General features: G+C 49.3%; 2 protein-coding genes across 2 annotated transcripts; one reads left to right on the top strand and one right to left on the bottom strand.

Moving 5' to 3' along the window:
* Positions 1 to 3880: 3880 nt before the first annotated feature.
* LOC128720828 (protein chibby homolog 1) lies at positions 3881 to 4234 on the bottom strand. The gene has a single exon (XM_053814525.1). The coding sequence runs from the start codon at positions 4232 to 4234 to the stop codon at positions 3881 to 3883; it is 354 nt and encodes a 117-aa protein (XP_053670500.1).
* Positions 4235 to 4633: 399 nt separating this feature from the next.
* On the top strand, positions 4634 to 7832 carry LOC128722156 (sodium channel and clathrin linker 1-like). The gene is made up of 5 exons (XM_053815997.1): positions 4634 to 4927; positions 5030 to 5300; positions 5438 to 5973; positions 6106 to 6170; positions 7568 to 7832. Exons 1-5 carry the CDS (start codon positions 4634 to 4636, stop codon positions 7830 to 7832), a joined length of 1431 nt encoding a protein of 476 aa, XP_053671972.1.
* Positions 7833 to 13597: the final 5765 nt, after the last annotated feature.

Raw genomic sequence — 13597 nt, 5'->3', positions numbered from 1 at the left:
TGATGGAATTTAAAAAGCAATTTTAAACATATCACGTCATTATGAATGCCACTCAAGTTTGAATACCATTTTAAAACAATCAACAAAATGTTGCACTAAACAATTATATAGCTGAGCTCAATAACCATGATATAGCTGAGACAATTTGTATACTCTTATTGTACTCTTATTATTATGCTGGGTATTTTTATTATCGTAATGACGTAATCATACATCAAACACAAAGCCGAGAGTCTGTTTTTCGTTGAATAATGTGAACTAAGAATTGTCTTGCTTTAGAAACATGGCTAAATAAAGTATGGATAATAAAAGTATTAAATCCTGAATCCTAGCACAATGGGGATAACGCGATGAAAGGAAAATGAGCAAGCATTGCGTCACGTTGTTGACGTCAGTTTTCCCGCGTTTTAGAGCCTCCTCCCCTTCCCTCCCATTCCACTTAGAGCCGCGTAATCGCGCTGCTTTACTTCGTAGGTATTACACGCATTTGCTGCTATACTGCCGTCCAGCGAAACGCGCCGATTTGTTATGCAAATTCGAACCGTGCCCGATTTCCCATGCTTCAATTCCGTGCCGTTTTTCTGCTGTAAACATTCCAAATGAGTCATAAACCATCCCTACTTTCCGCCTTCCGGCGTGTTTCGATTATCACCGGCGCGCCATTTTTCCATCTGTCTTTCGCGTTGCTGCTGACAGCGCCATCGCTGCCGACTGACAATAATTCGCACCCGAATAGCGTGCAGTAAAAAGATTAATACTCAAGCACGGCGTCGTTATCTTTAAATGGCGCCCGTTTGCCGTGAACCGTTTGGACCACTACTCTCCGTGGTGTGAGCGCAACAACGGGTGGGCACGTTGGGTGGCCAAAGATGCCGAATAGTCGCTTGGAAGTTGTGACCTTGGCGGCGGAACGGGCCAAAAAACGGCTTCCCGATGCTGCCCGTCATGCCAGCGGCATCGGTTGAAAACGGCTAGATAAAGGAATCCCCAGGCTCTGATTATCGGTTGCCTGTTGGTTGGGGTTTAGGCGCAGGCTTTTCAGATCTCACCAGGGCCGGGGGGGGGGGGGGACTACGGACTACGGCTTGGGAATGAGATTATGGCCATTCAGCATTGTCCTTGACCGGCGGGACGGCGCGTCTGGCTTGAGAAAAGGCTCCTGCAGCTGACATTTCGTCCGCGGTGCGTCCTGTGCAATTTCCGCGGCATCAAAGAGCCTTCGTTAGGGGAACAGTTGATGTGGGGAAAAAAAGGCGAGGAAAAACCCGAGCCGTCATGCTGGCGTTGGTATTAAGTGTTCTCACAGTCCGTACCGAGTGGTTGGATTTCCCGGTAACAGGCAGAAAGGCATTCAGGCGACCAGTCGGTGGAATCGGTCGGAACATGCATGCTGGTGCTGTTTGGGGTCTTTTTGCGGTAAGAACGAAAACGCAGCGATCTGGATGGCAACCGTCGTGGGGGTTTCGATTGGAAAGGCACTTTTGAGAGAATGTTACTAATGAAATTCCAACGCTCGCGGGAATGCCGTTCGTTGGGAGAGATGCACTCAGCAGGCAGACAAAAATCGTCCTTTTTACGGTGAAAAAGATGTCCTATAAACAGTCGATAATGATTAAAAGCATATTCAAAGCTAAAGCTCAGTGGCGCCGAAAACATCGTTATGCAATTATGCATCGAAAAGCGAGTGATTTAAAGTTGCATTTCAATCCCTGCAATGCGCCGAGTTTCGGGAATCATCTCCAACACGAGCCACAACGCTCAACTTCTTCTAATGCACTTCACTGGATTCGCTGCACTTCCCGAAAGCAATTCCGCTGACACCGAAGCCGTCGCGAGATTACATCCGACCTCGTTTTGGTTACTTCTGCTGCGTAGCAGCTGGTTGCTAACGCGAATTGATAATATCCGCTTCAGCAGCTTCACCAGCGGTGTGATTCCAGTTTTCTGTCCGTTTTTGGGTTTTCTCATTGCACTGCACTGTGCGCGGGATTCGTGATTGAGTTTGGGGTTTCCTTGCAGCATCCTTGCATACGTGGTATCTTTCTTTGGCACCTGCACTACGATGGATTTGCATAGTGGAGGAAAATGTTATTTTTCCACCCCTTTTGTTGGAGAGCGCAATTTACGATAGGGAAGCTGAACGAAGCATCCCGCCGTAGGTGCGCGTTTTTCCGGCAGAAAAACCTCGCTACGTGGGGCGTCGGCAGTGGTTGGAAAAACTCGCTGTCAGAAAAATCTCTTTAGCGGGTGCTCGACCAGTTTCCAACAGGTGCATTTGTGAACGAATGCCACGGGCTCTTTATCAAGTGAGAGTTGTTCGAAAAAAATAAGGAAGTTAAATTCAAGTCAGCCCAACATTTGTAAAAACACCCGCTAGGATGGCGTTTGATATGTGTGTGGTTCTACCCATTTTGGAGGCACATTTTCCACCTACCGATTTGGGTATTCGGGAGCACTGAAGTGAAAGCGTCAAACATTGCACCTTTTTTTTTAACTGAGCTTCCCCATTCGATTGAAGCCATAAAAGCAGACCAAAATGGACGGCGTGAATAAAGTATGGCATGGAACTGGTTTTTGAGAGCGGAAAAAAAAGCACACACACGTGTGATCCAGCTCTAGCTGGACGGCGTATTGTGTTTTATTTAAATTTTTTTTTTGCGAAAGCACCAGACCGGAAAGCATAGAACAGCGAGCCACCGGGTACGTTGCGTCTGGTTTTCCTTGCGGTTGCGGCGCCCTAACTGCCGCGGGAAATCCTGGCTGGTTGCGGATGAAAAATAAATTACTACAAAAGGGATATACTCCGGCACGCTCCGGTGAAACGATTTCCCGGCGTTAGCCCACCGATGCCTTCCGGTCACCGGCGGCACAGTTAGGTGCGTTTTGGTGCGTTGTTTTCCATCACTGAAAGCGGGATTTTTGCTCCCCAGCGTGCCCTGTGGAAGGCCTTTATGTATTTATAGCCGGCTGTTCTCGGCGTGGAGTTTTTTTCCCGGCTGAATGTAGCACAAACGATTTCCCCATCCACCCGTCATCACACACACAGGAATTTTGCCAGCTTCGCTAAGCGGAATTTACTCTGCGGTCATTTTTTGGCGGCCTTACGGTGAGACTTTCCACGAGGCCGTGGTTTTTTCTCTTTCATTTTACTATGCTCGTTGCAAACGGTTACGTTCTCCTGTGGCCGACCTGTTGTTTGGTGGTGGTTACTGGGTATACTGACGCTTTGTTTTTAACCACCATGGGAAAGTGTTTCCATTCCGATCATGAACGCTTTTGTGAGACGCAAAATGGACGGAACGTAACATCCCATGTTGGTCATGAGCTTGTGTTTTAAGCAAAAAAGAAATGGGAAATATTTACCCTTGGTCGGTGTATTCCCAGCGTTTAGATAGACATTCTGAGACATTCCCTATAGCAACACAGTGCAGAACATGCAGTCGGAAGGATATCCGACGAGCCGATGAACCATGGTGTAGAATTTAAAAATTATTCGCGTTAACTTACGTAAGGATAATTCAGATAGTGAAGGCAAAAAGCGTCATAAATCGTTGATATTCCATTGCTAACAAGCAATTTATGTACAACAGCCTATTTATTCAATGAGCTTTTCTTATTAAAATTGTACTTTGTTTGTTTTGTCCGCAAGGGCGATTTATTATAATCAATACTCGTTTTAAAGCAAGCAGAAAGCTTTCGAAAAGCAACCTAAAAAACTCTTGTGCATGCTGTTTCTGTGAAAATGGCTAATATTTAGAATCATTCTAGCTCGTGTACGTTAAAAACATGCCCGCACAAACAACGAAGCTTTACAAGCGCACGGTGCGACATTTTTAATTATCCACAATTCGCCGCCTGTCCCGTCGAACGTGGCGTCCCATTATTGGTTCTTAGCCTCGTTCAGTGCGATCACATTTTCCGTCAACAGATCCACCAGCACATCCAGCTTCACCTGCAGCATGTTGTTCTCTTGCTCGAGCGTTTTCAGGCGACGTTTCATGCGCAACACGTCGTCGGTGCTGTGGCCGCTTATGCCTGCTGATGCGGAGCCCGCCGTAGGCTTCAGTCCATTCATCCAGATGCCATCGATGAAGCACAGCTGCTTGTCGACCAGATTCAGCGAGATGGACCGGAAGTCGTCCAAATCCTCCGCCGGTGGCGGGCAACCGATGTTGAGACGTTGGCCTCGCGGTGGCGCAATCTTTGGTGCGAACTTCTTCTGGAAAATTGGCATCCCGGTGTGTGTGTGTGTGTGTGTGTGTGTGTGTGTTGGCGCACGAATGCAAGACAAATTTGATGATTCTTTCAACTCACGCACGTTTCGCTGCCTTGCACCTTTATTCACACGACGCAGCACGTTTGACAGCTGTCAGCCCGGTTGTATGGTTGATGCACCCCTTCGAAGGGGTTGATTTGACGCGCGTTTGTTGGTGGCAACGCGCTTCGCAACCGTACCCCATGTGGCTTCGCTTCCGTTGCCAAGGAAACGCCACCAACGATACAGAAAAACGCTGCAGCAGCGAAGTGGAGCTCTGTCTTGTTTTGCGACGTGAATTGAGATTCAAATCAAGGGCCTAGCCAATTTCGCAGAAGCAGCGCAAGGAAAAGCAATCACCCAATCATCCCCAATGTGATGTCGGTTGGTGTGCCGGATCCCACCGCACGTGAGAAGGGTCGTGAAAAATGTGATTTCCCGGTGCACATAAACGAACTGTGTCGTGGCATCGAGCAGGAGATTCGCTCCCACCGGCAAGAGTACGAGCGTGTCCGGGCGTCCCTGCAGCAACAGCTCGAACCCGAGCGAGGCAGCCCAATTCTTGGCGCACCTGTAAGACCCATCCAGGAGGAGTTTTCCGAGCCGGATTACAAACGAGTCAGCGACGAGGTGATCCGGAACCAGCAGAATCAAATTCACCTGGTCAAGGAGGTTCGTTCCGGCTCTTAGGTAGCTTCGAGTAGCACTATAAACCCCTGGCAGTGTTTCAACGTAGAATCCTTTTTTACACACACATACACCCCATCGGTGCAGGAAAAGGAAACGTTCGAGAAGCTGTGGCAAAGCTCGCAACGCACCATCCGTATTCTGGAGCTCGAAATCCACCAGTACAGGCGGCAACTGAAACAGCCTAAAAGTATACTAGAAGAGCAGCAGCGCTACACGGCCGCACTGCAGCTGCTCGAGCAGAATCTGGCCGGCGTTCGCGCGGCTCTGGACGGGAAAACGGCAGAAAATCAGCGCCTCCAGCAGGAACATCAGGCGTCCGTGGAACGCGTCGGAACACTCGAGGAAACCGCACAAGGTAGGCGTTATGCAAATATACCGCGGGATTTCCACACGTGCGCAAACGTCTGCTTTGGCTTCTCTTTTTTCCGGTGTCACTTTTCATCTCGTGCGGGATGGATGGGTTTTCTTTTCATTCACCCCACTCTCAAACAGCGCAACGCCGTGAAACGGAAGCACTTGCGAAGACAATCGACGAGTTGCGGACAAGTGAAGGCCAACTCCGGACGGAACTCGAGCGTACGATGCGGGACAAATCGGAGTTGGAGACGTTGCTCGATACGGCGGCTGCCCTCGCCCGGCAGCACATGAACCGGGAGCAGTTGGCCCTCTCGAAGGTACAGGAAGCCCTACAGCTCGCGGACAGTGCCATCGCGGAGAAGGACAGCATCGTGCGGCGGGAACAGGACGCACGCGAAGAGTGCGACTTTTTGGCCACCACCATTGGGCAGGTGATGGAAGAAGCCGCACGTAAGGTGGAGCACGAGATCGGCGGGCTGCGGGGTGGGTACGAACGAAGGATCACGGATCTCGAGCGTGTCCTTGAGCAAACCCGAACCGCTCTTGAGATGCAAGCGGCACGCACCGGGCAAGCGGAGTCACGAGCCCGTACGGTGGAGGAAAAGTTTCGAACGCTGCTCAAAACGAACCAAAACCTCGACACGGACCTGCGGGCGGCTTCCAAGATGATTGTAAGTGGGAAATTGGGGGACATTTCGGGTGGCATTTTTCGTGCCGGTGTGGCAGAGCGAGATGGAACTGGTACCACATTCACATCGCGCTTTTCTTTTGCTTCTTTCGTTCTTGCATCTCGCATTACCCAGATCGAAATGGAGCTCAAGATGGAAGCACTTCAGCAAACGATGGCCAAGGAAAAGGAAACCAATAGGTGAGTGGGTGGGTGCTCGAACCGCATGGAAGGAAATTGGTTCGCTAATCTTTTTCTCCGTGTTGCGCCCCACATTGCGGTGTGTGTGTGCGACTGCGCTGCTTCATATTTTCCATTATCGTTTGTTAATGAGCAAAGCAAATGGGGGTTGCAAGGTAAAGGCAACCCGGAGTACGAAAGGAAACGATTTTCCACCAGCAAGCACAATTCGCAGCATTTGCCGTTGACTGGTGACGTCGGAAAATCGCTGACCCGGAAGCGGAGTTTGTGTGAAGCACTGCATTGCATCCATTGAGGTGGCCAAGAATTGAAGCAATCAAAAAAGGGGAGTATTGTAATACTTTTGGGAGCTTTAATTTTTTGAGGCTCTCTTTTTTGAATACCAATACTAACTGGAAATAAGGTCTGTGATAATTGATGTTTAGGAGACAATTTCAAGAATAATAAGTTCTCTAACATATAATTTGTTTATGTCCGATTGTTTGGAAAGACATTGTGTTCGCATTCACGATCATGTATATTATTGGCGTTACATGTTTTTTTAAGTTGCATTGGTACATTCGTTTTTGGAATGATTGAGCGAAACGAACGTTGTTGCTTCAATTCAATTAGATGCGAAGAATCATGCAGTTAATTCGCAGCTTCAGATAAGCAGCTTGAATAAGAAATGCTCTGTTTTTCCTAGTTTTGATCACGAATGCTTCCACATATCATACGTATTACATACTATGCGTATTACAACGTAATGGGATGCTGTTCGAATGGAACGCCGCAGAGGAATTGCTACATCCTCAGCAACAACCACCCATAAAACAGCACGATGGGAAATTAAAAGCAAATACGCACATATGCCGGGCGCGTTGATAGATCTCACGTGGACAGCTCTTGAAACCGCTTGGGCAAATAACGATCGCTCGATACTACAGGATAAACATTAGCACCGCAGGAGGTTGCCTGCATCATCCGGACGCACAGTTATCGGGATTAGTACAAGTGGCCCATTCGCTCGGTCCTTCCTAAGGACTCCATCAATTGTGTTGGCTCAAACAAAGTGCTGCAGTTCCGAGAAACTGTTGGCATTTCGTTCCAAGGCCTTGCTTCCCACTTGGATGCGGTTTTCCGATTAGACGCAGGGAAAAATGTCTTACTTAGTCCGTTCGGAGGTTTTCCCGGGCAATGGTTTGCTTTTTCCCTCACCGCTCCACAAGCGAGAAGGAAAAGCAAACACACGCTCTCAGGGGTGCATTGCGTTTGCGTTCGCTTTCCATCTTCCATCCCATTGCGCCGGATGTGTCTGGGGTTGATCGTTACACGCTTCACATCGCTGTTTTCTTTTGTTTCATTTGTAATTATCGCTTCGCGTTCCCGTGCCGCTCGGTATGTGGTCCGCGTGATAGGGCGTGCAGTGCCCGCGAGGAGGACCTGCAGCGTTTGCTAGCCAACAACGAGCAGCTGAAGGAGCGCTGGAAACGCGAGATGCTCGCGGTGACCGACGAGTTGCGGCGCAAGATCGAAACGATGCAGCGAGAAAATTGCAAGCTGTCGGCGGAAAACAATCAATTAAAGGATCAGCTATTAATGGCGCCGTCTCCGGTCGTCGCTGGCGTGGAAATGGCATCCGATGGAGGCGCCCAGTCGGATGCTGCTGACCTGGCTGCGTGACCCTGAGCATACTCTGCTCAACCGCTCGCAGCTCCCGGTGAAGGTGCGGTGGCTGGGTTCCATTAGTGCCCTCTAGCGGCTGCTCCGAACGCGAACGTGAGCACACACACACGGAAACTAGGACAAACTTGGCTCCCAGCAGGGAAGCTTTAACGATGCCAAATTTACGGCACTAACGGCTCTCGACAGCATCACGGAAATGTTTCCATCCGCTGCCGGGTTTCCTTTAACGTGTGAGAGAAACCAAAAACCCAGCACGACATCGAAACCCACCTATGCGGAGATACACCCGGAATCCATCAATGCTGGCGGTGCGGCCCAGCCGGTCGGGAAAAGTTGTTGCGGAATTGTTTCAAGCAACCCGGGGCACAGATATGCCCCCGCAGGCTGAAGCCATGGCGGTCGGTTCTGGATCGATCCGGCTGGGCCATAATTAAGCGTAATCAGCGTCGTAATGAGATTTTCTGGCACGGACGAATCTGAAAGCTTCCCGCAGCAGCAGCAGCAACAGCACTCTCGACGAACTTTCCGGAATGATGAGTGCTAATGCGATCCGATCGAAGCGATGGCCGCTCCGGTGCCGTAACCGTACGCTTTGATGCGGCGCGATAACGATACGCTTAAACGGGAAACGGGACCGTTCGGAAGTAGGAAAGAAAAAACTGCCACTGCCAAAAACGGACAGAAGATGAGTTCGAGCGCGAGGGAGTGATGATTCATCAATAAAAGTTGCGAAAAGTTAGTGTCGAGAGGACGGCCGATATTCCCCCGTTGGGATGCCATCATGCGAGTTGTAACTGCGACGTAAAAGTAAAAGTTTTACCTACGCGTTAGCGGTGCTTTTGGGGTTTATGAGTGCGCTGCTGGAAATGATTTACGGATATGAGAAGGTTATATTATGATCGTGATGAATAAAAGTAAATCCCTTTCGTAAAGGTGCTTGTGTTCGTCATTGTGGAGAAATGTGCTTACCTTTTTGTGTGTAGGAGTTTTTTTTTGACACTCGGGATATTGAAAATGATCACAACAATCTGAGTTTTAGCAGTTGTAAAACAGGCTCTCAAAATTGACGCGTTTCGTCGCAAAGGACTACATGACGTTTTGGCCATGGCTTACTTTGCTCATGGCTCGATGCAACGTAACCGACTGGTGCCGACGAAGATTCGAGCTTCCCGGCCAGTGCTCGAATTGTTTATCGCAGCATTTTCTCGTGCACACGCCCCTATTGCCACTGGCGCTACGCTGCACATTAATTCTCAACCAACTTTGCGTTGCGGGTGGCACAATTTATAGGATCACTTAATCGCAGCCCATTGCACCGCCAGTAAAAGAGGTTGAATAATAACGTTAGCTGCACAAGCGCAGACCTTCTCGGGTGCAGTCCCGCAAAAACTTTCCCTATCGAGTGAGGGCAGATGAAAAGGAAGGGGGCGTTTGAAGGGTTTAGAAGGGAACCTCACCCAGTGTCTCCCGGTGGGGGAGATGGTTTTATTCGTCCGCCAGGATACGCGACGGTGGAAATAGCTCCCATGGGGGGCTATGGTTTTTGGAGCGTCAAGAGTCGCGTCTTGCCACAGTCAGCACGGAACTCGTGCACTAATCCACCCGTCAACTATCCTGGGTGCTAGTGAGCAGTCAATTTAATTGTTTCCAAGATGCTCCCCGAGCTGGAAACGGCGCGTGACGTTGACTATGCACCAACGTACGGTAAGGTTTCTCGCGGGAATGGTTTCTGCTGCAGCAGAGTCCCGGTGTGCTGACGGTTGACTGGGGATGCTGGGAATAATCTCACCACAAAAGGGAGTTTCTACCGGTAAGGGGGCCATCTATCGGCAGCAAGGGCATCCGGTAACTATAGTTACTCTTTACGGTGCATTTCTTTAAACTTTTGGCTTGTTTATACACACACTTACTGATTGGCTATTGCCGAAAGCGCTGCTTTACGTTTTGTAAAGAAAAAACTAACTAACTAAAGTAATTGTGGCATAATCGGTGAAGCACAGTGAACAAGCGCAACCAATACCGTCCGAACGTGTAACTTTACACCGGCGAAGAAAAGAAAGCAACCCGCCAGCCGGCAATTTAACAGAGCGCCTCTTTACCTGCAAACACGTCAGTACCACCGAAATGTATCGCGTGCTGCGAGCGAATTCGAAAAGAGAAGGAAAATATCTCGTGCTGCTGTTGCCTCCAACATTCCCATCGCTTTCGTGTGCCTTCGCAAAGGGAGGCGAAAACTTATCACATCGTGTCTTCGCTTTCACCACACGATGCTGCGGTGTTGTTTCGAACCGGAAAGGGCAATTGAACTTGCAGAATGCATTGCAAAAAAAAAGCAAGCAGCAGCATCCAAAGGAAGCAAACACGATACTACACGTCGCTTGGCATCACAAAACTTGCTCCACAAAGTGCTTCACGTCCGTGCTTGCATTCGGGGGGTGCAAATCTTTGGGTCAACCAGGGCACGGTTGAACGGCGGCACCCGGACAGTGTCATGGTATGAAATATTTCGCGAACAAAATGGAGGAAGTGGGCGGTTGGATTGGGACGTGGTGAAATGAATTTACGAGCAAGAGAAATGATGGTGCCGTTAGAACTGGCTGAAAGCTGACAGAAAAACCGCCAGTGTGATCGCATGAAGTGGACAAATGTTTCCGTGCCGCAACGGCGATCGCTTCGCCCATTTTGCACGACGTTACTGAAAGCGATGCATAAGCATTTGGTGAGGAGTAATTCTGTTGGGCGTGTAAACGGGAATCAGACTGCGAGAGTGGATAAGTTTGTTTGAAGGAAAACCCAATGAATCGGTCACTTTTCACTACCCACGTTCGGGTGGTAGTAAACGACAAAGAAAAAAGCACAAAATGAAGGGAAGGATCACCGATTAAACTGCTAATAAAATGTGCGATGCGTTCTGGAACGGACATTTAAACCTTCTCCCAACACCCGAAAAAGACACTGCACCGAGAAAGAACACTCATAAATGTGACCCGGAGGCTCGTGTGGCTCGTGAACTTGACCGCACCGGTCACCGTCCCAGTGAGCGCATAAATCGAGGACAGAAACTAATTAAAACTTTAGACATTTGGTGCCAGGCACCAACTGCGGACCCAGGACACGGTGCGTGTGTAGTTTAAACCCATCCCAACCGGTGGATGGATCGGGTGGACGGATGGTTTAAGAGCGATCAGACAGTGAGAAATGAATGCCTCGACTCATCCTTTGGGGACTCATCCTAACGTTCAGCCACACGGGGGGAGGAAGAAGTCCTTGGAACGGATGCCTCAAAATCTGCTCACTTTCTGAAAACCGCAACTGGCAAACCAGTAGTAACCGTGTGGGTCAAGAAGTTTAGCCGGTCGGTTGGCGAGTAGGGCAAAATGGGAGTTTCGCCCGGATCGTGCCAAGGGAAACCGGCCCAAGAGTTGTCAGTGCTTTCGCATCTCGCAGGATCGCGCGTTGAAACGTATCCTGCTGCGAGAAAGGATGCGAGAAACGTTAGATGTAACGTTCAGGCAACCCTCGAGGGAGCTGCCAGGAAAAGCGGAAGGACACAAACGAACGAAACGACGGAAAATGGGACAGCGAGCTGGTGGTCTGATAAATTTCAACCGGTGCACTTTTAATGCACCACCGGGCCACCGTCGTGCTGCCGTAAATTCGATCGATTCCCATTTCGGTGTGTGTGTGTGTGTGCTTTTCCTGCAGCTGCACGGCGTTGACGATGGCATCCAAGCGGGAAATATACGCTCGGGAGACCATTGTGCAACCGGATGTGCAACATGCGATGGGTTCAGGTGGAATCGCCACAAATCGATTTGGTTTGTGTTGTATGGCGAATTAGTTTCTCAATCGAAAGGAATACAATTTTCAAAGCTCTTTGCAGCGTCTTCGAAAATGCACCGCTTCTGCGGGAATGCATTCGCTAGGTTAAGGAGAGAAGACGACAAACACGGCGGCGTGGGGCATAAAGTGACAACGAAAGCAGGTTTATTTGGAGAAAATGAAAGGAAAAGAAAGAGGGAAAACACCTCGTATGGTGATACTTCCCATTCGAGAGCGCGGATTAGGTGTTTCGGAATTACAAAAGTAAGCTCTTTTTTTGACGCCGTGTGTCGATTTTATGATTGTTTTAGTTGTTATATACGTGTGAAATGTTTACTAGCGACCTTTTGAGAGATGCTCGTGACAACAGACTGTGTGGAAAACACTTATTGATGGCAAAGGAATTGCAATAATGTGAGTTAGTATGCGTCATTCTTTTCTCTCGCTATCCGAACCGGTTTGCGGCGTATTAGTTGAATCTATAGTAAGCCATTAGTTGAAACGTAACTGAACTGGATTCGAGCATCCTTGGCGCGTGGTGAGACGAATATGAAGCACCATTCCGAGCGGTCCTGGAGGTGAAAAATCTCCACTGTTCGATGCGATGATGCAAAGAAAATTGCCTTCCCAGGGGAGCGAGAGCGGTACTTCCGGTTCCGGTAAATATTTGTTCATCGCCTCGCCGCTTCACTCCCGGGAGTGAAAGTGGAATGAATTGCACTCGAAGGTAATCTATGTTTGTTTGGGTCCCGCACCCGTGCTGCGGTCGCAGCTTTCGACATTCGCAGCCGATGCCGATGGGAAGCGTCAAAGGATCCCTAGTATTACACGGCACCAGCCGACGACGATGCGGGATCACGGTTTTCCCCATTTGGGAAACGGTGGGGATCAAACCATCCTAGCCCGAGGATACCGTTTCATACGGTGAATCAACTGGTATCTAGCGAACACCAACGGACGGGACGCCTTCCAGGCTAACCCAATTGTCGAGGTGGAGTAGGTGATCGCAACTTCCGGTGGGAAGAAAGGACATCCTTCTGCGAAGTCAAACTTTCGTGCGACGGCGTGGAATTTACAATCAACCCCTTCGGCGCTTTGGAACGAGTGCCTTTCTGCTTTTCTGGACCCCTGTTGGTGCTGTTGGGTTACGATGCATGCACACTGCACCGCGTGCACTCGGGATGCGGATCAAGATCCTTCCCACGAGGCGGGGACGATGGCGCACTGAAAGTTTACAGATTATGTGCATTGAATTAACAATCATTGCACGGAAGCTCGCTCTCGCTCCCGGCGGCCGCTTCGATTTTCCAATACCATGGGGGAAAACTGATGTAAAAAAGGGAAAGGGGGAGAGAGAGAAAGAGAGAGCGAGAAAAAAACGCTTCATATATTACATCATCAGAGCGCCCGAAGCCGGTGCTATTTGTGGTCAATATGTGGTTGAGGGTGAAAGTTTCCGTAAAGGACCAGGCGAACGCTTGATGCCAGGAATAAGCTTTCACCCACTGCGGGGAGTAACCGATCGGGAAGGGAGACTGCGAAAAGGATGGCAACGGGTTCGGATCGAGAGCTAAATTGGCTATTAGATTTTAATGATGGCAAAGTTCGGCCGGCAAAGGCTGCAAATGGAAGCGTAGTTGGAGCACGTGTTTGGGGGTGATGAAGCCCAAAAGTAATTACTTCCAGCAGCAATCAAACTGGCCTCAACGTCTGGTGGAGAGGATTCTTTAAGCTGAAATGTTACCCAACCGAAGGGTGGCTGTGTGGAATGTATTTTGGAAAACTTTTTTTTTATAGTGATCCATAGTTAATGTTGCTTGAACGCTGCGTGATTTATACAAATCTGCTCGAGTCGGTTTGCGGTGGGCTTCATCGCTCTTTGTTCATGGTGATTTTTTGGGAAGAACGGTGCAAGTGAACTTCCCCGATGAAACTTTATT

Source organism: Anopheles nili, chromosome 2 (assembly GCF_943737925.1).
Source record: "Anopheles nili chromosome 2, idAnoNiliSN_F5_01, whole genome shotgun sequence".
In the NCBI taxonomy this organism is placed as follows: Eukaryota; Metazoa; Arthropoda; class Insecta; order Diptera; family Culicidae; genus Anopheles; species Anopheles nili.
Note: the sequence above shows the minus strand (reverse complement) of the source record. Positions and strands in the feature narration are given on the sequence as shown.

Coding starts and splice junctions, on each gene's coding strand:
- LOC128722156 (XM_053815997.1), top strand. CDS start 4,634: ATGTCGGTTGGTGTGCCGGATCCCACCGCACGTGAGAAGGGTCGTGAA. Junction 4,928..5,029: donor AAATTCACCTGGTCAAGGAG/GTTCGTTCCGGC, acceptor CCATCGGTGCAG/GAAAAGGAAACGTTCGAGAA. Junction 5,301..5,437: donor ACTCGAGGAAACCGCACAAG/GTAGGCGTTATG, acceptor ACTCTCAAACAG/CGCAACGCCGTGAAACGGAA.
- LOC128720828 (XM_053814525.1), bottom strand. CDS start 4,234: ATGCCAATTTTCCAGAAGAAGTTCGCACCAAAGATTGCGCCACCGCGA.